Raw genomic sequence first — 24,423 nt, forward strand, 5'->3', positions numbered from 1 at the left:
CATCAGTTTGGATTAGCAACTTTCGTCCCACATTGTTGGAGGGTATCTGTGGGGTTTGTCTAATTTAGGACTTAAGCACCCTGCTCTCTTTTCATCCCACCACAAGGGGGCAGTGGCTTAGCTTTGTACAATATTCTTCCAACTCTGCACCACTTTCTTCCCCTGTTAATGTGTTCCTTTAAACCTGCCACCTTAACTAACATTTGATCACATGTCCTGAACTGTCTTCTGGATCTTTTATCTCATTACATCCCTGAAAGGCACCTTCCAACATTTTGTTCAATGTCACAGGTGGCTACACAAATGCAAGTTGTTATTGTTCTTGTAAACATCATTGTGTAACCAACACTGAAACCCATATCGATCTTTTCTTGCAGCCACATCTGAACCAATCATGTCATCCCCAAATAAAAAGCTGCGATAAGGCTTTCACATGCAAATACTTGAGACAATATTGCATTCACCACTGTCCCTGGAAAAAAAACACTTTATTTTAAAAATAATTCTGGTGTAAAGTTACAATCAGTGCATTCGTTTACAAAGTGGTTAGGCAAAGCATTTCAATGAGTTTATTAAGTGCTGAGCTGAACTTTACTCAAATCCAGGTCCCAATATCATACTAACACTTTCAATCAACACCAAAAACTAGAACAGTTCTTATTGCAGTTTAATCCTTATGTGCTACATTTGCTTTGAACATTTATACCTTGCAATAAGTGCAGGAAATGATTTGGACTGGGTCAGGAATCCCCTTTGTGGAGGATAGTTTTATGTGTGACCCCAAGACCACAGCCTCCTTAAACTGAAAATCCTCCAGAACTATTTTACTGTGTTTCTCAGAAAAAACACAGAAATTGCTGGAAAAGCTCAGCAGGTCTGGCACCTGTGGAGAGGAAGCAGAGTTAACGTTTCGGGTTGGGTGACCCTTTCTCGAAACTGTGTTCGTGACCTTGCAGTGAGGTTCCACACCAGGAGCAGGGCCTTACAAACAATCCATTGTTCGATGCCTCATCAGCTAGTGATGCAGCCAGTCACAAGGTTGACTCCCAGGGGTTATCTCCATGTGTCTTTGCAGTGAGGTTCCATGTCGTCTCACCCTCCCCCAAAAGCATGGTTTACTTTCTGGGCAATTGCTCTGAGCAACACCCCCCTCCCCTTCTGAGGAATGAGGGGTTTCAGTTCACAGCGAGAAACCCGAGGACACTTGGTAGATTTGTTCAAACTAATGAGGGGCCTGGACAGAGAGAGAAACATCGGTGGAAAGGTAGAAGATGATAGGATATCAATTTAAGGTGATTGGCAATAGAAATACTGGAAGGATGATGAGTAACATTTACCCAGCGAGTGAGCAGCATCTAGAATACCCAAGAAGTGGTGGCAGCTGGGTTAATTGTGGTTTCCAGGAGATGACTGGACACGCTTCTGAAGGGAAGGGATTGACAAGGGGAAGAGGGCATTGGGAGTGGGACTGACTGGAAACATCTCTCATTCAGCCATTTCTCAGCTGAGAGAATGAATCTGACACTGGATCCAAAACCAAACTGAAATTTACTCCTGTACGGTGCTTCAAGTTATCTACCCCAAGGTGTCTTTTTCAGTGATATCGAATAGTTCGGGTGTGTTACAGACACAACGTTGACAATACCAAGGGGAGAACGCAGGACCAACATTAACCTGTACCAGAATGGGCCAGCACAACACAATGAGGAACATGCCAAACACACGCTCGGGAGCTCGAGTGTGACTGTCACCCTTTTCTGTCACTCTCTTTGCATCAGTCACTTGATGCCTTAAAATAGTAATTTATTTGTAATAAGGTGAATGCAACTGTTAAACATTTGGAATCTTTCTGTTGAGTTAGATGTCATGAACCAAGTAACAGTGAACATGATGTTGATGTAACAGAGCTCTAACAATTCTGTACAGTCCATATCTGCTGTCATTGCTCTCCTTTTCTAAACACTTGATCAATTCACCTCAATCACAAAAACTAAAAGTTCAGTGATTTCTTGTTGTAAGTAGCACACAAATTCAATTCTTGATCAAGACATTAATTATTGACAAAAGGAAGTAAAATCCAAATGACATCATCAATACAACCGAATGCCTCAATGCCATTACTCAGAGAAACGGGAATTTCCTGACCTTACCAGGTAAGCCTTCCTTAGCTGTAAGAGCTTTCCTTTCCAATCCTATCTCAAAAATTCCAGCCACCATTCCCATGCTAGCCCTAGGAGAGACCATAATGCATACAACAGCATTGGTTCCATTGTTCAGTCATGGAATCCCTACAGTGTGGAAACAGGCTATTGGCCCATCAAGTCATCATTGATGCTCCAAAGTGCAATCCCACTGAGGCACACCCCACTACCCTATCCCCTGTAACCCTGCATGTCCCAATCTACCCAACCTACATATCTTTAGACTGTGGGGGGAAACTGGAACATCTGGAGGAAATGCACGCACACACGAGGAGAATGTGCAAACTCCACACACAGTCTCACCCAAGGCTGGAACTGAACCCACGCCCCTGGTGCTGTGAGGCAGCAGTGCCAACCAGTGAGCCACCGTGCCGCTCCACACAGACACAGACTGTCCTCAGAAAGAAGGCCTTGTGTCTCCATGCGAGGAGAACTTGTAGCCCTTTAAAGGTTTCTGTCTTCCCCAATTGCTCAACCCTGCTGCCTCCACTCACCCCAACCTCCACAACACTGCTGCGACCTCAGCCTTATCAGAACAGTGCACGTGCAGTGTCTCAACATTAAGGTTTGGCCCAGGTGTACATTCTGCATGCAGTAACAGAAAGGAGCAGTGACCTGTTGAATCTTCCAGTTTCAGAGGTGCACTGGGGCTGCAGGAGATGGTGCGGATCTGTGAGGGACTTCAATAAGAACACAAGGAATGGGAGCAGGAGGAGGCCATTCAGGCCACTGATCATTTTTGACCTTTACCTCACCTCCAATTTCCCAGCCAGTAACCATATCTCTTGACTTCCCAAGAGACCAAAGAACTACGTGTTTGAGGCTTAAACATATTCAGCAATGGAGCAGACATAACTCGCTGGGTCAGGAACTGCAAAGATTCACCACCATCTGAGTGATAGGGTTCCTCCTAATCCCAGGCCTCAGTGATTGGCCCTTATTCCTAGGAGTGGGACCCAGTCAAGTACTGTCCATCAAAAAGGTGCGCTTATGGTGACTTTTAAACACAATACAATTAAAAAGCAGAAAAATCAGTCAGGGTGTCACTGTGTGAGTGTGTGTGCCTATCAGTGTGTGCATGCGTGTGTATCTATACATGTGAGTGTGAAAGTGTGTGTCTATTTGGTTCAGCAGGCGAGTCACAGAGTCATACAGCACAGAAACAGACCCTTCAGTTCAACTTGTCCATGCTGACCACGTTTCCCAAACTAAACTAGACGCATTTCCCTGTGTTTGGCCCATATCCCTCTAAACCTTTCCTATTCATGTACCTGTCCAAATATCCTTTAAATGTTGTACCTGTATCTACATCCACCACTTCCTCTGGCAGTTCATTTCAGACACAGAGCACCCTCTGTGTGACCCTCAAGGTCCCTTTTAAACTTTTCCTCTCTCACCTTAAAAATATACCCAGAGATAGTAGGAACTAGGCCTGAAACATCAGCTTTCCTGCTCCTCTGATGTTGCTTGGCCTGCTGTGTTCATCCAGCTTTACACCTTGTTATCTTAAAAATATGTCCCCTAGTTTTGAACTTGCCCACCCAAGGAAAAAGACCTATTCATCTTATGGGGTGTAAACAGGGCTGTTAAGAAGGCATACAGTGTTTTAGCTTTTATTAATAGAGGGATCGAGTTCCGGAACCAAGAGGTTATGGTGAAGCTGTACAAAACTCTGGTGCGGCCACACTTGGAGTATTGTGTACAGTTCTGGTCACCGCATATAAGAAGGATGTGGAAGCTTTGGAAAGGGTGCAGAGGAGATTTACTAGGATGTTGCCTGGTATGGAGGGAAGGTCTTACGAGGAAAGGCTGAGGGACTTGAGGCTGTTTTCATTAGAGAGAAGAAGGTTGAGAGGTGACTTAATTGAAACATATAAAATAATCAGAGGGTTAGATAGGGTGGATAGGGAGAGCCTTTTTTCTAGGATGGTGACGGCGAGCACGAGGGGGTATAGCTTTAAATTGAGGGATGAAAGATATAGGACAGATGTCAGAGGTAGTTTCTTTACTCAGGGAGTAGTGAGGGAATGGAACGCTTTGCCTACAACGGTAGTAGATTTGCCAACTTTAGGTACATTTAAGTCGTCATTGGATAAGCATATGGACGTACATGGAATAGTGTAGGTTAGATGGGCTTGAGATCGGTATGACAGGTCGACACAACATCGAGGGCTGAAGGGCCTGTACTGTGCTGTAATGTTCTATGTTATCTATGCCCCTCATGATTTTATAAACCTCTATAAAGTCACGCCTCAACCTCCTACACTCCAGTGAAAAAAGTCCCAGCATATCCAGCCTCTCCTTATAACTCAAACCGTTCATTCCTGATAACATCCTGGTAAACCTTCCCTGCATCCTGTCCAATTTAATAATATCCTTCCTATGTCAGGGCGACCAGAACTGTACACACTTCAACTGAAGAGTCTGTTTCCATGCTGCATGACTTTATGACTCCCCTGCTAACACAGACACACAGACACACACACACACACACACACACACACACACACAAAAAGTGGAATTGGAATCCAACAAGATATCTGGAAATACAAATCTAATGATGACCATGAATCCATTACCGATTATCAGGAAAACCCCACCTGGTTCACTAATGTCCTTCAGGGAAGGCAACTGGCATCCTTACCTGGTCTGGTCTACATGTGATTCCAGACCCACAGCAATGTGGTTGACTATGAACTGCCCTCTGGGCAATTAGAGACGGCCAATAAATACTGCCTAGTCAGTGACACCCACATCCTGTACATGAATAAAGGAAAAAAATACACACACATATACACAGTACTCCAAAAGTGGCCTCACTAACATCCCGTACAGCTGCAATATGATGTCCAACTCCCAAACTCTGAGCATTGAAGGCGAGTGTGCTAAACACCTTTTAACCACCCTGTCTACCTGTGACACAATTTTTAAGGAAGCTGGACCCAAAGTAATAGCCTCTCCACGGGGGTGTGCTTTCAGCTCTACCTTCCAGCCAGGTAGGCGTGGATGATCTATTGACCTGTAAGGAGTGTTGCACACTCTTGGCCTGCCATCTCAGGTCGTTAATTTACCCTCAGCGCCACTAAGAATCCCAGTCAACCTCCTAAATTCACTTTCAAAAAGGCTGTTTAGGAGTTGAGATAACAAAGTGTGGAGCTGGATGAACACAGCAGGCCAAGCAGCATCTTAAGAGCACAAAAGCTGATGTTTTGGGCCTAGACCCTTCTTATCTTGTTATCTCTGTTCAGGAGTTGAGTTGCCTATTTGTCTCATGGGACAGCTTTGTCAGGTTTTGAACCTATTTCTATCAAAATGTCCAGCATTGAGCATGGAGTCCTGTAACTGACACTGCACCCATTTCTGGGATCCTCCTGTTTCTGTTCCCAGTCCCATTCACCTGGAAAATCCAGTGTCCCATAGTCTGTTTCCACTCTCATTCACCTTGAGCCAAGTGAGTGCAGGCAGCCAGTAAAGGCACTGAATGAAACTATAATCATTCAATGATAATTCATCAGGAAACAGCAAACTATTCATTACAATATTAGAAAATAAATATTACTGTGTCCAATAATTTAGTATCACTGTTAACCCATGGAGTTCCAAAGACAATATTTAGAGTCCATTTCCAATTGTGCCTGTTGGGCTGCAACATAAGAACATAAGGAATACAGCAAGTGTGAGACATTTGTTTTCTTGACCTGTCCTGCTATCATATAACAACATGGTTCAATTATTAACAAAGAATAACTAATTCCACTTAATTAATTTCATAATCGATAAATTGAACCATGTCCAATTCTAACTGGAATGAATTGATTATAACTCCAAATGTGATCACAGTGTTTGAATTTGACAACCCTGATTCTGTTCAATATGTGCAGTACAATGCATATCAAAGCTTAGAATATATCAACAAAACAAGATGCAAAATGTATATATTCAATAATAACTCAGTTATTCCGATAAACTATATACAAAATAAGATGCAAAATGTATATATTCAATAATAACTCAGTTATTCCAACAAACTATATACCAGTTCTCAAATTTTCAGCTTCAGAAATTAGCGCTTTATACAAACTTTATGATATAAAAATAGATATGTTCATTATTGCTAAACATATTGCTCCAAATTCATTGTGCTTGTGTCGGAGCAAATTACTGATGATGTTGCAATCTGTACTGAAACTAACAAATGCTGGAGATCACAGCGGGTCAGGCAGTATCCATGGAGAGACAGCAAGCTAACGTTTCAAGTCTAGAAGACTCTTCGTCTCTTTTCGATAATGTCACTCAAAAAAAGTGTGAAGGCATTAGGTAGTTACAGCATTGATGAAGAACCTGAGAAAGACGTAAGTAATTTTTCAGTGTTTGGTCCTTCATAACAAATTCAGAGCTAGCTCTACATTGACTCATGCTCAATCCCATCGTCACATTCACCTCTTCACCTAAAGGCCCATAATAGCCCAGCAACATGGAGAGGTGAATAAAACTGGTAAAAACAAAAATAAAAGAATAAAATAGCAGGGGAACTCACAAAAGGGAAACCTGGTTGGCATGGCCGAGATGGACCGAAAGCTCTGTTTCCATGTATGACTCCATCACTCTGATCTCAACTTTTTAATTTCTTACTTAACTGACTCTTTCCAGTTCTCTTTCTTGAAATGGTGAGCTAGTTTGAAAGTCTGAACCTCCTTTCAGTTCTGACAATTTGGAAATTTTGATACGACTTCTCACAGTTTCGAGACTTTCTCAACTAAATCTTTTCTGCCAGGGTGAAAACTGCTCTCCAGATCTAAAACCTGATTCTATTGCTGGGAGGAAACTGTTCTCCTGAACTAAGCTCCTGCTTCTTCTGAACTGAAATCAAAACAAAACTAGTGCCCCCTTGTCTGTTTATCCATTGTAAATTCAGCACTAACACATTTCAGCAATTCACACTATTTTTCTCGACACTTAGCTGAATGACATGCTTTCTTCGAAATAATCTAATTTGGTCTCTGTTCAAAATGACTTCCCAACTTCTTTAAAAATAACTGCCTTCACAGAACTGAAACCGACTTGACTAAGTTCAGTTGCATATTTTGATGAAGTAACGGTGAAAGTTGATGAAGAGTGTGCAGTGGATGTCTCCTTTATGGATTTTAAGGAAGTATTTGACAAAGTGCTACAAAGCAGGTTGGCTCACAAAACGGAGGCTTATGGGCTACAAATGTAAGTATCTGCACGCATCAAAATAAAAGGCTCAAGGTCAATAGTGGATGGTTTACTTCAGTCCATAAGATGACAGAGGCAAACAGTGGTGTTCCCAAACAGTCAGCAGTACGCAGACTGCTTTTCTTTTACACTTTGCTTTTTTTTAAAATTTGGATACTGGAATTCAGAGAAGGATTTCAAAATTTTCTGATAACAGCAAACTTGGGGGGTTGTAAATAATGTGGATGATACCAGTTAACTGCAGCAGCACTCAGGTAGGCTATCAGATAAGGGGCAAATGGATTTTAATACAGAGAAGTGTGAGGTGATGCTTTTTTAGCAGGAGAAATAGTGACAGACAACATAGTCTGAATGGGGTGTAAAGATAGTGATCTTACCTTCAAACCAGGAGACCCAGGTTCAAGTCTTGCCTGCTCCAAAAATGTTTAATAATAGTTCTAAACCGGTTGATTAGGGCAATATCTAGAATCAAAATAAAGGCTCAAATGGGATTCAAATCCCACTTGCCCCAGAGGTGTGAAATAATACCCAACAGGTTGATTAGAAATATCTGACAGAATAGCACAGCTGTGAGCAGCTTGCAGGGACAGAAGGACCTTGTGGGGGAGGAGTGGATCGATCGGAAGGTGGCAGAGATATTAACTGAGTCATTAGCAAAGCAAATGGGATCTTGGCTCCACAAATAGAGGATTGGAACAAAAGCAGAGATGTTACATTAAATCATTAGCGAGGCCTGGTTAAGCCACAACTAGAGTACTGAATCCAGACATAGTCACCAATCATTAGGAAGGATGTGAAGCTCCTTGGGAAAATATGCAAGAGTTTTACCAGAGCGGTACCAGGGTTAAAGCAATTTAGTACAAGGTTTATTGGAGAAGATGGATGTTCTCCATAGAGTGAGATTTGAAGGAGGTCAGTAAGCTTATAGCTTTAAACAACATGGACAAGAGCAAGTTGTTCTCGTTGTCTGATGGTAACAAGTGTGAGGGACCCAGATTTAAGGTTCTGGACACGGAATACAGAACAGGATTGGAGGAAAACCATTTTGACGCAGTGAGTGGTAATGGCCTGAAAGTCGGACAATTTCAAAAGTTTCTGATAATAGCAAACTTGGAGGGTTGTAAATAATGTTAACTGCAGCAGCACTCAGATAGGCTATCAGATAAGGGGCAAATGGAATTTAATACAGAGAAGTATGAGGTGAGAGCTGAGACGATGATTTCAAAAGAAATTTGGACAAGCACCTGACAGAAATAAACTGAAGGACTACGGGAATAGAGTGAGAGAATGGGGCTGACTAGATTACTCTACAGAGAGCTAGTATTGAACCGATAGGCTGAATGGCCTTTTGTCCCTTAATAACTCTGTAATTACTTAAAGTCCAGTCAATATTGCTATACATTAAATACATTTAATTTCATAATTTACTATTTTCAAGTTCAGCATGCAAATTTACAGGAGTACAATATAAAATAAGGTAATCTCACTGATTAAATCTTCTCCGTAAGGATCTAAACTAAATAGAGATAGCACTATATCCCTACAGCCCTGATCCCTGCTTCCTCCTGATTGGGTGAAATCAGTGAATTTACCCCTCTATCTGCCATTTGCAAAAAGTATGAGATTGATATCTTTATTGATGGTTAACTCTGAGCCCAAAGGTGCCCAGTGTAGCCAAAAAAATTCCCCATGAGAGTGTGTGGGATGGCAATGATGATGTGGAGGTGCCAGTGTTGGACTGGGGTGGACAAAGTCAGAAATCACACAACACCAGGTTACAGTCCAACAGGTTCATTTGGAATCACACAAGCTTTCTGAGCACAGGGCTACACTCCAAACACTTATGTGATTCCAAATAAAACCCATTGGACTACAACCTGGCGTTGGACATCAGTGATAAAGGAAGCTGTCATGTTTACCTTCGCAGATGATCCAGGCCTAGGGCAATGGTTCTGTGGGACTAAACACTAGGAAAGAAAAGAGAAAAATGGGGAGGAAAAAACATAATTAGAATTAGGAATGTTTTGAATGAGCAGTAATTATGAGGACTTTTATTATTATTCATTCATAGCACGGTCATTGCTGGCCAAGCCAGCATTTCTTTCCCATCCCTAATTGCCCGGGGGACACAATTAAGAGTCAACCACATTGCTGTGGGTCTGGAGTCACATATAGGCCAGACCAGGTAAGGATGGCGGTTTCCTTCCCCGAAGGGAGATTAGCCAACCAGATGGGTTTCCCCCCACCAATCAGCAATGGATTCATGGTCATCATTAGACTTTTAATTCCAGAATTTTGTTTTATTGATTTCAACTTCCACGTCTACTGTGGCAGGAATTGAACCTGAGTCCTCAGGACATTACTGGTGATTCTGGATTACCAAGCCAGCGACAACACCACTAGGCCATCACCACCCTGATTAATGCAGCCATGCAATGATTCCCCTGTAAAAAGCTCAAGGTAATTTCTGACTGAGAGAGGCAGCTTTGATTCCTTCCTGTGTGTACAGACGAGGTATATGACACGTGATGAAACACCGTGATTGATCCTGCCTCCCCAAACACTGATCGAAGCTTTAACACAAACTGAGAAATGTTTGGAAGGTGCCAGCACTGCAGAGATTCCCACAGCACAGAAATGTGAGGGAGATTGAGACCACACTCATTCAGGAATTCAACATGCCTCAAGAATGTTCTGTGCAGGGCCAGCACTTACATAACAAGTGAAAAAAAAATCCGTCTCTGGAGAGTAACTCGTTCTGGGCCCCCCCACACCCCCATCTCAGGGACTGCCCCAGGCTGTATCTCCGGGATCCTCACTCCCTGTCAGAGCCCTCACTCACTCTGAGCCTACTCCGATGCCCACCCACAGCATCCCTGCCTTACCTTGCTGTTTTGTGCCTTGCCCCTCAGCCAGAGACACCAGGCTCTCAGTATTGCTGTATCGCTGGGCTGTTTAGCACAGACACAAAGCCAAGAAGCTTGTCTCGGTTTTCAGCAGGACTCAGTCAGGGTGAGGGGCGTAGCCTTCACCCAGGTGCTGCCAGCACAGTAAGGCAAGGGCAGCCTCTGAGACCAGTCCAGAGGCTTGGACACTGCCAGTCAGCCCCGTGGGGTGGGCAGAGTCAGGATCCTCTCTAAATAAAGGGTAAGGGGATGAATGTTGGGCATCCCACTGCCCATCTGGGCCCTTTCTGCACCCACTGTGGGGCTGTTTCCCTCCTGGAGTGAGACAGAGGTGGGTATTATGGGAGATGGAAGTGAGTGGCACAGCTGTTACTATTGGTGCAGTGAGTGGGCAGCACAGAGAGCAGGCAGGATGAGTCTGGGGGGATGGAGTGGGTGAGGGAGAGAGAGGGAAGATGTTGCATGCAATAGTGAGAGTGGGAGAGTGCAAGCCTGCATGGGAGGTGGGTATAGTATCAGAGATGGAGAGAGTGTGATGTAACGTAGAGAAGATGGTGGCACTTACCCAGGTGGAGTGGAGAAGGTCATTGACCATCTTCCTATAGCACTGGGCAGTCCACCAGATGCTGGGGCTGCACTGACCCAGAGGAGTAGCCTCAAACCAGACTGGTCTAGTGTTGGGGCCTCCTCTGTTGGGCCGAGGATGTCCTGCTCTGTACTAACCCCCATCCAGCAAGAACTCCAGGTTCCTGCCCACACATTGGGGCATCAATTATTCCTCCTTCACTGTGCATGGGGCAAATGTCAGCAACTGTGCAGGATAGCTCCGGACTGACAGAGCGGATCCCGGCGCTCAATGGCTTTTTAAAGATGGCGCCGGTGCTGGGGATGCTGGTCCATTCCAAGCTATCCAGGCAGTTCCAGGTGCTGCAGGTGGTCTGCTGGATCTGGAATTGGGAGGTACAGACGTGGGTTCCATAGGGGCAGCCCGAGGTGAGTTGGGTAATCGGTGCTGAGAGATCCCGCTCAGCCTCACAGAGAGAAACCTGCCAAGAAACTCAACAAAACCAACATACGGCTGAGAAAAGATAGCTTGTTGTACTTAAATTGTCAGCTTTGATGACTTTGTAAGCTGCAAGCAGCTTATTGTATGGTCCCAGGTTTAAAGCAGCGTCTATTTTTTCATTAGTGGTCTCTTCCAGAGGAGGTACAGTGGCAGAGTTGATACGGGCTCATCGATCCAGAGACATGAGTTCAAATCCCTCTATGACAATTGGGAAAGTTAAATTTAAATAGTTTTAAAAATCTGGAATAAACAGCAACAACGGTGACCCTGAAGCTACCAGATTGGCCAGGATCTTATTGATGGTGGAGTAGATTTGATGGACTGAATGGGCCACTTCTCTCCTATGTCTGGGAGTCTTATTCATCTGATTCCTTTATATGCTTTAGGGAAGGAAATCTACCTCATCCTTATGTGGTCTGGCCTACATATGACTGAAGAACCCACCACAATGTGACTAACTCTGAAATGGTCCAGCAAGTTGTAGTCAAGAAGGCAGCTCCACAGAAACAATTATGATGACAGCACGTCGCAGAAGATTAACTTAGAAATACTGACTCGCACACTCAGAGGTAGGAGAATAAATTGAGTTTGGATGAAATCTCTGATCACCTTTTTCAGAAATATCACCTGAACACATTAATCAACTCATTAAAACAGCTGAGAAACTTCAAACCCAGAGGTTTATTTTCTGGTTCAAAAACATCAAGTTCCTATGTCTTCCGACTTGATACGAAATCAGTTACAGCATATTTACAGTCACAGTCACAGGCACGGAAACAGGCCCTTCGGCCCAACCAGTCCATGCCAACCATGAACCCAAACTGAACTAGTCCCACCTGCCTGCTCCTGGCCCACATCCCTCCAAACCTTTCCTACTCATGTACTTATCCAAATGTCTTTTAAATGTTGTGATTATACCCACATCCACCACTTCCTCAGAAGGTTCATTCCACACATGAACCACCCTCTGTGTAATTAACTTGCCCCATTGTCTTTATTAATTCTCTCCACTCTCACCTTAAAAATGTGCCCCTAGTTTTGAAAACCTCCATCTGAAGGAAAAGACAACTCCCATCAACCCTATCTATACCCCTCAATATTTTATCAACTTCTGAAGAATCACCTCGCAACTTCCCACGCTCCAGTGAAAAAGTCCCAGACTATCCAGCCTTTCTTTATACCTCAGATCTTCCATACCAAGCAATGTCCTGATAAATCTCTTCTCAACCCTCTCCAGCTTAATAATATACTTTCTATAACTGGGTGACCAGAATTGGACATAGCATTCCTCACCAATTAAAGAAAATTATCAACCCCAAGTTAAACATCGACTAAAGAATCCTAAAAATAAACAGAATATTTCTAGTAATGAGTGTCTACGAGATGATGTTATTTGATGTAGGTTTTTATTGGGTCAGTCTGTATTTAGTGATCTTTGGTCTTCAGTAATAGTTTGAAAGACAAATCCGTTTTCAATCCATCTGAAAAGCCACAGATCCCCACAAAGACCAAAATTAAAGGGTCAATCTTCTCAATGGGGACAAGCTCCTCCAATTCATGAAAGGAACAAGAACAACATTTTTCTGAAGAAGGGTCCCGACCCAAAACGTCAGCTTTCTTGCTCCTCTGATGCTGCCTGGCCTGCTGTGTTCCTTCGGCTCCACACCTTGTTATCGCAGTCTCCAGCAGCAGCTTGTCTCCAAGGACAAAAGGGCACGGATTTAAAGTGATGTGCAAAAGAAGCAACAGTGATGTGAGGTAAAACATTATCCCACAGCGAATAATTCGGGTCTGGAAGGCACTGCCAGGAAATGTGGACGGGGCAGGTTTGAATGAAGCAATCAAGAGGGAATTGGATGATTACTTGGAGAAAATAATGAGCAAGGATATGAAGAAAAGCAGGAGATTGGCAATGATGCTCATTTGAAGAGCTGTTGCAGGAACAATGGACCAAATGGCCTCCCTTCGCACCATAACAATTCTGTGATTGTGTGAACATAATCACAGGATCATTTACTCACAAAGGAACTGAATATTTTAACCAAGATAATAAAGTGTGAAGCTGGATGAACACAGCAGGCCAAGCAGCATCTCAGGAGCACAAAAGCTGACGTTTCGGGCCTAGACCCTTCTCTGGTGAAGGGTCTAGGCCCGAAACGTCAGCCTTCCTGCTCCTCTGATGCTGTTTGGCCTGCTGTGTTCATCCAGCTCCACACTTTATTATCTTGGATTCTCCAGCATCTGCAGTTCCCATTATCTCTGAATATTTTAACTAGACATTTTCCAGAAATTATTCCTATTAACAGGCCTCTCACTGGAGCTGTTTCATCCTATGATGATCTTCCAGCAGACTGGGAATGATCTGCCAACTGCTTGGTTTTTCAGTCCAACACAGATCCTGGTATCACTGGTCCCTCTAGGTGGTGCTCCAGGTTGAACACAAGTTGAAGTTGGAGTTGTAGAATGCCTCCCTCTAATGGCCTACTGCTGAAACCACCAGAATTCTTCAAAACCACACAAAGCACATCAACATTACTGGTCCACAGGAGAACAGGGCCTCCCCCTTGACCCCCTAAAGCCAAGTGCCAAGGTCAGGATCAATGCTTCCACAAGGAGACAGCTATCTCCAACCACTTCATATCCAACTCAGAAGCAAAACCACTAGACTAAGAGACATGACATTGCAATGACCTCTCTCAAACTCACAGTGGCTCATGAACAGACAGTACATATTTACCAGATCTATACATAAGAATAGAAAGTTCCAGAATCATGAGAGTTGTGTGCCATGCATATGAAGCATCTACACTGGTCTCAGATGGCTAACGCAGTCATGTCATGCTTCGCAGTACCTGCTGCTCTCACAAGCATCTCACTTTTTGAGCAATTTAGTACAACTCCAGTATTCCAATAGCTTTGCATAAAATACTTGGGAAAAAGCAGCACCAAGTTTGGCTCTTGTCCCTGCCTTGGCACCAGTACAGTTCAGGCATTTCCATGTTTTGACTTGTTTGTGGAATGTAGACATCACTTGGCTGGCCAGCATTTATTGCCCCTCCCTAGTTGTCCTTGATAAGACAGGTAGTAAGTCCCCTAAGATCTCAGGATCATAAAAATATGGGAGCCAGTTTAGCCATTTGGTCTCTAGGCCTGTACTGACAGAATAGGATTGTGGGTGATCCAGTTATGGCCTTAACTTTCCTGCCTTCCCCTCAAAACCCTTAACTCCCTTGTTGTCTAACTTGGCCTTGGTTATATTCCATGACACAGCCTGCTCTGCTCTCTGGAGCATTGAATTCGAAAAAAATCAACAGCCATCTGAGAACAGTCATTCCTCCTCATCGCCATCTTAAATGGGAGACCCTTATTTTTAAATCATGTTCCCAAATTCTAAACTCCCCTAGAAGGGGAACTCTCCTCTTATCGTCTACACAGTCAAGCTCCCCTCAGATTTGGACATCTATCAATCAGATCATTTCTCATTCTCCTGAGCTCCAATGGATCCAGGCCCAAACATCCCCCATAAAACAATTCATTTATCCAAGCAATCAGCCAAGTGAACACAGCAACATGGTGGCTCAGTGGTTAGCACTGCTGCCTCTCAGTGCCGAGGACCCAGGTTTGATTCCACCCTTAGGCGACTGTGTGTATGGAGTTTGCATGATCTCCCCATATCCTCCAGTTTCCTCCCACAGTCCAAAGATAAGCAGGCTTGGTGGGTTAGCCCTGGGAAGTGCAGGGTTACAGAGATGGGGTGGGTCTGGGTGGGATGCCCTTCGGAGGGCTAAATAACCTGCATCCACATTGCAGGGATTCAATGAACAGCTTCTAATGCAAGTCTGACCCTTCTTAAATAAGGAGATCAAAACTGTACTCTAGGTACGATCTCAACACCTCCCTGCAGCAAGACTTTTATAGCTCGTCTTATTTGCAATAAGTCAACTTGAATCTCCTTGTAGTGCTGTAGTCTATGGGATATAGGTATGTCCACTACGCTGTTAGAGAGAGATAGAGTTACAGGATTTTGACCGAGCCACAATGTAGGTACAGTGATATATTTCCAAGTCATGATGGGGAGTGGCAGGGAGGGGAACACAGCATTCCTGTTTACCCATTTCCTTCTGAGTGGCAGAGCTTTGGAAGGTGCTATCTAGCACCTCATTAACATTTGAAGGCTTGAAAGATGCCAACTTACTTCTTTCATGTAGACCCTGTCCAAAACAGCAGGAAACCTTGATCATTGACCAACCGAGGACAGCTTTGATGGCAACAGAAAAAGTAGCACCAGTCACTGCACCAGCTTCTAGAACATAAGTTCCATTTAATCCCCATTCGGTGATCACCTTCAGAATAACAGAATAGAGAAAGTGAAGTTGAATTAATAGCATTTCCTGGAGAGATTTTACCGTGTGGAATTGGCTAATTATTTCATTAAGCTCACATTTTCCAAAATGAGGAGGGGGACCTGGTATTGGGAAATGAGCCCAGCCAGGTGATCAAAGTTTCAGTGAGAGATCATTTTGGGAATAGTGACCATAATTCCATAGGTTTTCAGATACTTCTGGATAAGGACAAGCGTGGGCCTCGGGTGAGGGTGTTAAATTGGGACAAGGCCAATTATACCTGAATTAGGCAAGAATTGGAGAATGTGGATTGGGAGCAGCTGCGGGAGGGTAAATCCACATCTGACATGTGGGAGGCTTTTAAGAAGGACCAGTTGATTAGAGTGCAGGACAGGCATATTCCCATGAAAATGAAGGTCAGGAACGGTAGGGTTCTGGAACCCTGGATGAGAGGCAAAATTATCAGCTTAGTTAAAAGAAAAGTCTAGGCAACTTAAAAAAAAAGTCCTTGAAGAATACAGAGAAAGTAGACGGATGTCAAATGGGGAGTTAAGAGGGCCAAAAGGGGCAATGAAAGGGTTAAGGAGAATCTTGTGGCATTTTACACATACATTAGGAGCAAGAGAGTAGTCAAGGAAAGGGTAGGCCCAATCAAGGATAAAGGATGGAGGTTATGTGTAGAACCAGAGGAAATGGATGAGATCCTTAATGAGCGCTTTACATCAGTACTTACCAAAGAGAGGGACTTGAGGGACGTTGAGGTTGGGGAAAGGTGTGTGAATACTCTCAGGCAGGTCAACATAATGAAGGAGGAAGCGTTGGGTGTCCTGAAATGTATTAAGGTCGACAAGTCCCAAGGGCCAGACAGGATCTACCCCAGGATGCCATGGGCCTTAATAGGTATCTTTGTATCCTCTTTGGCCTCAGGCGAGATTCCAGAGGACTGGAGAATGGACAGTTTGTTCCTTTGTTTAAAGAGGGAACAGAGATGTTCCAGGTAATTACAGGGCGGTGAGCCTGATGTCAGTGATGGGGCAACTGTTGGAGAAAATACTGAGAGACAGGGTTTATTCACAGTGATTGGATTTGTGAGTGATAGGCAGCATGGGCTGATGCAAAGAAGATCATGCCTCACCAATGCGATTGGGTTTTTCGAAGAGGTGACAGTAGTGATTGAAACGCGATCAGCCAGGTCGATCTCATAGAAAATGAAATCCCTGATTGGGGCCATTAACCTGGTCCTATCAGGGAGCCCTGGCTGACAGATATAAACAGGAGGATCAGACATCCTGTTCCATCTGAGAGCTGGCTCCGAGGGAGCTGGATCTACGTCAAGGGCTCTTCACATGTAGATAAAGGAGGAGTTGGTGAAGGGATACCAGCCTGTATAGAGTTATTTCAGTGACAAAAATAATTAATGAGGGAATGGCAGTGGATATTGTCTTTATAGACTGTAGTAAGCCGTTTGATAAGGTACCTCATGGCAGGCTGATACAGAAGGTAGAGTCTCATAGGATCCAGGGTGAGCTGGTTAGATGGATAACAGAACTGGCTAGGTCATAGAAGACAGAGAGGAGCAGTGGAAGGGTGATTTTCAGAATGGAGATCAGTAACTAGTGGCATTCCACAGGGATCAGTGCTGGGATCTTTGTTGTTTATAATATATTATAAATGATCTGGACGAAAATGTAGGTGATCTGAATAGTAAGTTTGCAGATGCCTGAAAAATTGGTGGAATTGCAGATAGTGAGGAGGATTGTGAAAAGATACAGCAGGATGTAAATAGATTGCAGATTTGGGCACAGTAATGGCAGATAGAGCTTAATTTGGTCAAATGCAAGGTGATGCATTTTGGAAGATCAAGTTGAGGTGTGATTTGTACAATAAATGGCAGAACCCTAAGCAGCATTGACATACAGAGGGATCTGGGTACACAGGTCCACAGATCTGTGAAAGTGGCAATTCTGTTGGGTAAGGTGTTCAAGAGGCATACAGCACCCCGCCTTCATCAGCCAGGGCACTGAATATAAAACTTGGCAAATTATATTACAGCTGTACAAAACTTTAACTAGGCCATATTTGGAATATTGTGTGCAGTTCTGGTTACAACGCTACCAGAATCATTTAATTAAAGAATCCCCTCAGCGTGGAAGCAGGCCATTCACTCATCAAGTCCACACCAGCTCTCCGCGGAACATCCCACCCAACTGCCTTATCCCTGTAACCCTGCACTTCCTGTGGCTAACCCACCTAGCCTGCACATCCCTGGACATTCTAGGCAATTTAGCATGGCCAATCCACCTAGCGTGCATACCTTTGGACTGTGAGAAGAAACCCACGCAGACACAGGGAGAATGTGCAAACTCCACACAGATAGGTGGAATTAAACCCATGTCCCTTGTTCTGTGAGGCAGCAGTGCTAACCACTGAGCAACTGGACTCTCTAAGAAGGACATGGATACTTTGGAGAGGATGCAGAGATGGTTTGCCAGGATGCTGCCTGGTCTGGAGTGTTTTAGCTTTGAGGAGAGATTGGAAAAACACTACCGCTGTGCCACAAAATGACCCTATCCCTCATCCCTCAGAGAAGTGAATTTTTTTTTTACTTAACCTATTTTTCTAAACAACCTGTTCAGGGATGTTATTGCACACTGGTCTCTCAGTCCAGGAGCATGAGGATCCCATCCATCAGAGAGTTAAAGGTTTTGCACCAGGGCTGTGAGTGCCTTCTATCAAGCGGTAACAGCATACCTAGTCCAGATAATGAGAAGCATTGCTATTTCTGTCCAGTTTCGCAGCAGGGACCTTTTGTGTGTGAGGTAAAAGAGATAACCACCACACTACACTAAGGCCTAAAGCTAACTCTTACCACCAAGGCTGTAACACAGGGGAATATTTCACCCAGACGCAGCTGGCCAAGTGGCCTGTTAGGACTAACAGGATTCAAAACCAATGCCAAAACTCAGAGTGAGTAGTGGCCTAGCCAAATAAAAACTGATTAAAGTGATGGTTGGCAGGGGTGATTGCTTGCAAATGACAGGATCTCTAATGTCACGTTCCGTGCTACACATTTCCCACTGCCCCTGTCGATTAACACTGTTAGGCAGAAGCAGATCCTAAAATTAGTTGACAGAATCTGCGATAACAAGGTGCAGAGCTGGATGAACGCAGCAGGTTAAGCAGCATCAGAGGAGCAGGTTCGCTGACGTTTCAATCTGGATCCTTCTTCAGACCCAAAACGTCAGCGAACCTGCTCCTCTGATGCTGCTTGGCCTGCTGTGTTCATCCAGCTCTTCGCCTTGTTATCTCAGATTGTCCAGCATCTGCAGTTCCTACTATCGTTGACAGCAACTGCTCTGTCTTGTCCACAAAAACCGACAGCAGTGACATTCCTGAGTTGCTTTCCACATAGTCCCCTGATTTGTAGAAACTCTGAAATGAGAACTGCGTCCGCTCTCCATCTCGGATCCACCATCCTGAAGCTGTCCTCTTGAAATTCAGTGGCATCCTCCCAACTGTCAACGGCCTGAATTGAATCCAGTGTAAACATCGAATTGGAAAAGCTTCTACTGAGCTACTCACCAGGTACAGTAAATATCCCAGATAGGCCAGTTCCGGTATATTTTGGATCATAAATATCCAGACAAGATACTTAATTTCTTTTAGAATCTGTAGGAAGGAATATATTTGAATCAGTCAGAAAAGGACACATTAGCAGGGGACCATGGTGCTGTCAGATAGAGCGAAAGCCTCATTTGTCAGTAAGGGACTATCCCCCTCTTTAACATTTCCTGTTGGGTGATGACATTGTCAGTCTGGTTTCCCAGCTGCTGCATCCAATACATTTTCCTGTTAAATGCTGAATACTGATGATAAAAGCAGAAAATTATCACATAGGAAACCACTCAGCCCATGGTCACAAAAGAGCAATCCAGCTGAATCATACCTTCTAATCCTGAGCCCGTCACCATCTCATTTATGGTTTCTCCAATGCATTCTGAAGATTATTCTTAATGAGAAGACGGTTTCAGTCTCTTCCATACAGCACGGTGGCTCAGTGGTTAGCACTGCTGCCCACAGTGTCAGGGACCCGGGTTCGATTCCAATCTTGGTTGTCTGTCTGAGATAACCACCACTGTCTGTGTTACCAGTCTGTCTGTGTGGAGTTTGCACATTCTCCCTGTGTCTGTGTGGGTTTCCTCCATGTGCTCCAGTTTCCTTCCACAATCCAAAGATATGCAGTTTGGGTGGAGTGGCCATGCTAAATTGCCCATAGCGTCCAGGGATGTGCAAGCTAGGTCATTTAGTCAAGGGAAATGCAAGGTTACAAGGTAGGGCACTGGGGCTGAGTCTGGGTGAGACCCTCTTCGGAGGGTCAGTGTGGACCTGATGGGCTGAATGGCCTGCTTCCACACTGTAGGGTTTCTATGATTCTCCCAGTCAATGGGTTCCAGATCTTGACCACTCTCAGGGTGAAATAACTCCTCAACTCTCCTCTAAACCATTAAAGAAATATTTCTAGTCTGCTCCCTGGATATACACCTCTCAGTTAATGAAACGATCCTACGTTGAGCTGGTGCAGCAAATGGAAATGTTGCACTGGTGAAGCAAGGTGTATTTTTCAGGCATGGATCTTTGGACCACCTGTCAGCCCAGTTGCAAAGCTACTCATTCTGAAACTGACCATGTTACATCTGAGATAATGGGAACTGCAGATGCTGGAGAATCCAAGATAACAAAGTGTGGAGCTGGATGAACACAGCAGGCCAAGCAGCATCTCAGGAGCACAAAAGCTGACGTTTCGGGCCTAGACCCTTCATCAGAGACAGGGATGGGGAGAGGGAACTGGAATAAATAGGGGGAGAGGGGGAGGCAGACCGAAGATGGATAGAGGAGAAGATAGGTGGAGAGAAGAGTATAGGTGGGGAGGTGGGGAGGGGATAGGTCAGTCCGGGGAGGACGGACAGGTCAAGGAAGCGGGATGAGGTTGGTAGGTGGGAAATGGAGGTGCGGCCTGAGGTGGGAAGAGGGGATAGGTGAGAGGAAGAACAGGTTAGGGAGGCAGGGACGAGCTGGGCTGGTTTTGTGATGCAGCGGGGGGAAGGGACGAACTGGACTGGTTTTGGGATGCAGTGGGAGAAGGGGAGATTTTGAAGCTTGTGAAGTCCACATTGATACCATTGGGCTGCAGGGTTCCCAAGCGTAATATGAGTTGCTGTTCCAGCAACCTTCGGGTGGCATCATTGTGGCACTGCAGGAGGCCCATGATGGACATGTCGTCTAGAGAATGGGAGGGGGAGTGGAAATAGTTTGCGACTGGGAGGTGCAGTTGTTTGTTGCGAACCGAGCGGAGGTGTTCTGCAGACTTCACAAGCTTCAAAATCTCCCCCCTCCCCGCTCTGCATCACAAAACCAGCCCAGCTCATCTCCGACTCCCTAACCTGTTCTTCCTCTCACCTATCCCCTCCTCAGGCCGCACCTCCATCTCCTACCTACTAACCTCATCCCGCCTCCTTGACCTGTCCGTCTTCCCTGGACTGACCTATCCCCTCCCTACCTCCCCACCTATACTCTCCTCTCCACCTATCTTCTTTTCTCTCCATCTTCGGTCCGCCTCCCCCTCTCTCCCTATTTATTCCAGAACCCTCTCCCCATCCCCCTCTCTGATGAAGGGTCTAGGCCCGAAACGTCAGCTTTTGTGCTCCTGAGATGCTGCTGGGCCTGCTGTGTTCATCCAGCTCCACACTTTGTTACTGTGTTACATCTGAACTGGGTGCACTGAAGGATGAGAAATCTTCCCAGTGTTGGCCTCACTTACTGTGTTTGAGCTCAAGTCTTACACTTCAGTCTCAGCCGAGTTAAGCTGGAACAGGTTAAATTTCTTGACACCCCATTATTTTTAGTTTTACCAAAGACAAATTGTTTCTGTTATATCCCTTGTGAATAGTTGCTAAAACTAGATAATCATCGAATCACAAGAAAAATAGATGATACGGTTTGCAAGTGTCATATTTTGAGCTTCTCAGTCAATGTAGAGTCATAGTCAAAGAGTCATACAGCACAGAAACAGACCCTTCGGTCCAGCCAGTCCATGCCAAATATAATCCCAAACTAAACTCATCCCACCTGCCTGTTCCTGGCCCACATCCCTCCAAATCTTTCCTATTCATGTACATATCCAAATATCTTTCAAATGTTATATTTGTACCCACATCCATCGCTTCCTTAGGAAGTTCATTCCTCTCGTGAACTACCTTCTGCATAAAAAATTTGCTCCTCGTGTCTTTTTTAAATCTTTCTCCCCCCACCTAGGAAATATGCCGCTAGTCTTGAAATCCCCCACCCTAGGTTAAAGACAATTCCCATTAACCCTATTTATACCCCTCATTGTTTTATAAACTTCTATAAGATTGCCTCTCAAACTCCCATGTTCCAGTGAAAAATATCCCAGCCTATCCAGCCTTTCTTTATAACTCAAACCTTCCACACCCAGCAACATCCTGGTAAATCTCTTCTGAACCTTCTCCAGCTTAATAAAGCCCTCCCCATAGGAGGGTGACCAGAACTCGACAGAAGAGGCCTCATCAATGTCCTGTACAACCTCAATATCACTCCCCAACTCCTGTCCTCAAAGGACTGAGCAATGAAGGCAAGTGTGCCAAATGCCTTTCCAACTATCCTGTCTACATGTGACACAAACTTTAAAGAATTATGTACCTGTACTCCTAGGTCCCCCTGTTCTCCAACACTACTCAAGGCCCTACCCTTGCATTTATCCTGATTGAACTACATCTGCCACTTTTCAGCCCATTGACCCATTTGATCAAGATCCCTTTGTATTCTTAGTAAACCACCTTCACTTCTACTATGCCACTAATTTCGGCGTCTTCCGCAAACTGGCTAACCATGCCTTTTATATTCTCTATATTTACTAAAATCCAAAGAAATAACATCTCCTGCTCTGCAATCATCAATCTGTTTGGTAAATCCCTCAAAGAACTCAATCAGGTTTGTGAGACACAATTTCGCTCACATAAAACTATGCTAACGATCACTTGGCGACTTTTGCCTCTCTAAATGTCCATAAATCCTTTCTTTTAAAATCACCTCCAACAATTTACCCACAACCAAGTCAGACTCGCAGGTGCATAGTTCCCAGTTTCTCCTTACAGCTTTTCTTCTACGAAGGTGCAACATTAGCCACTCTCCAATCGGCAACTTACAGTTCTGAAGAAGGGTTGACCCTAACCATTAGCTCTGATTTCTCTCCACAGATGCTGCCAGACCTGCTGAGCTTTTCCAGGAATTTCTGTTGTTGTGTGTGAATGCAATTTACAGATTGACTGGCTTGCTGTTCATTCTGAAGGGGAGAATGAAACCCCGTTTCTAAGAGTTAGAAGTAAATGGGAATTATCAACCTTCCATTGTTTTAAGATAGCCTTCTCCATCCGGACTAGACAGGGGGAATCTCAAAGGTGTTAACGATGCCACACAATGTTTGAATCAACGTGAACACCATCCCTTATTTGGAAAAGGACTTTGAACTTAGAAAAGTCGTATCATGGTACAACCATGAGAATCACACATCCTAATAGAATCACTCATCATATCCCACTGAATTTCATTTCCACTTTCACTGGTTCAAAATCCTGGGAATTCCCTCCCTAACAGCATTGTGGGGTCAATCTGCAGCACATGGACGGCAGTGGTTCAAGAAGGCAGCTCACTACCACCTTCTCAAGGGCAACTAGGGATGCGCAATAAATGCTGGCCAGCCAGTAACGCCCACATAACACAGATGAATTTTTTAAAATACATTTGGAGTAAGTGTGTGAGAACCAATAACTTTCTTTATTTTCAAACTCACAAAAGCTTGCCAGTGGCACTTGAGGTCCTGCACTTTGAGGTTCAAAAGCACATACTGATTTCAGCATTACAAAACATGCTGATCATGGGCAGTAAAGGAACAAATATTCTGTCGACAACAAAGCTGTTTTACCTTGTTTTGATTTCATAGAATCCCTACAGTGTGGAAACAGGCCCTTCGGCCCAACAAGTCCACGTCAACCCTCAGAACATCCCACCCTGACTCATTCCCCCATCCCTGCATTTCCCTATGTCTAACCCAAACATCCCTGGACACTGTGCAATCTGACCAATCCACCTAGCCTGCACATCTTTGGCGTGTGGGAAGAAACCAGAGCACCCAGAGGAAACCCACACAGATATGGGTAGAACATGCAAACTCCACAAAACATTTATTAACAGGTTTGGCAGACTGTAAACTTGTCAGCTTTCTTAAGAAAGGTTCCAACTGAAATACTGTCTTAGAAATACTTCTGTTCTCTCCGCATGAACCACTATTTCCAGCATTCTCTATTTCACTTCAAATATCCATCACCTGCAGTTACTGATTTGTTACTGAAATGGGAGAAGCTGGGGTTTAATGGGAGAGAAAATGATTGAAAATCTATTTAACCAATTGGGATGGGGGTTCTTTTCCATTGAGCTTTTCGCCAATCTCCTAGAACGAGGCTGAGTTCATTTGAAAACTCATTGAAGAGACTGGATCCTTGCAAGATGGTTCTGAGCTGAACAAGTGAGTGAAAAATTTCCCATCGATAATACCCACACTGGGTTTTAGCAACTAAACTTTAGCAGTTTACTTGTATACACATGGATAATCCCTA

The 24,423-nt window shown here is 44.4% G+C and overlaps 1 protein-coding gene across 1 annotated transcript in view; it reads right to left on the reverse strand.

Moving 5' to 3' along the window:
* Positions 1–499: 499 nt before the first annotated feature.
* The window catches only part of LOC125466726 (uncharacterized), a 121,807-nt gene continuing 97,883 nt past the window's right edge, over positions 500–24,423 (reverse strand). Inside the window, exons 7-10 of the mRNA XM_048561654.2 lie at positions 19,316–19,402; positions 15,586–15,733; positions 9,338–9,385; positions 500–6,542 (exon numbers count right to left, since the gene is read on the reverse strand). Coding sequence (XP_048417611.1) covers positions 9,357–9,385; positions 15,586–15,733; positions 19,316–19,402 — 264 coding nt within the window. The 3' untranslated portion in view covers positions 500–6,542; positions 9,338–9,356. The remainder of the gene's footprint in view (positions 6,543–9,337; positions 9,386–15,585; positions 15,734–19,315; positions 19,403–24,423) is intronic.

Source organism: Stegostoma tigrinum, chromosome 28, assembly GCF_030684315.1.
Source record: "Stegostoma tigrinum isolate sSteTig4 chromosome 28, sSteTig4.hap1, whole genome shotgun sequence".
NCBI classification, from domain to species: domain Eukaryota; kingdom Metazoa; phylum Chordata; class Chondrichthyes; order Orectolobiformes; family Stegostomatidae; genus Stegostoma; species Stegostoma tigrinum.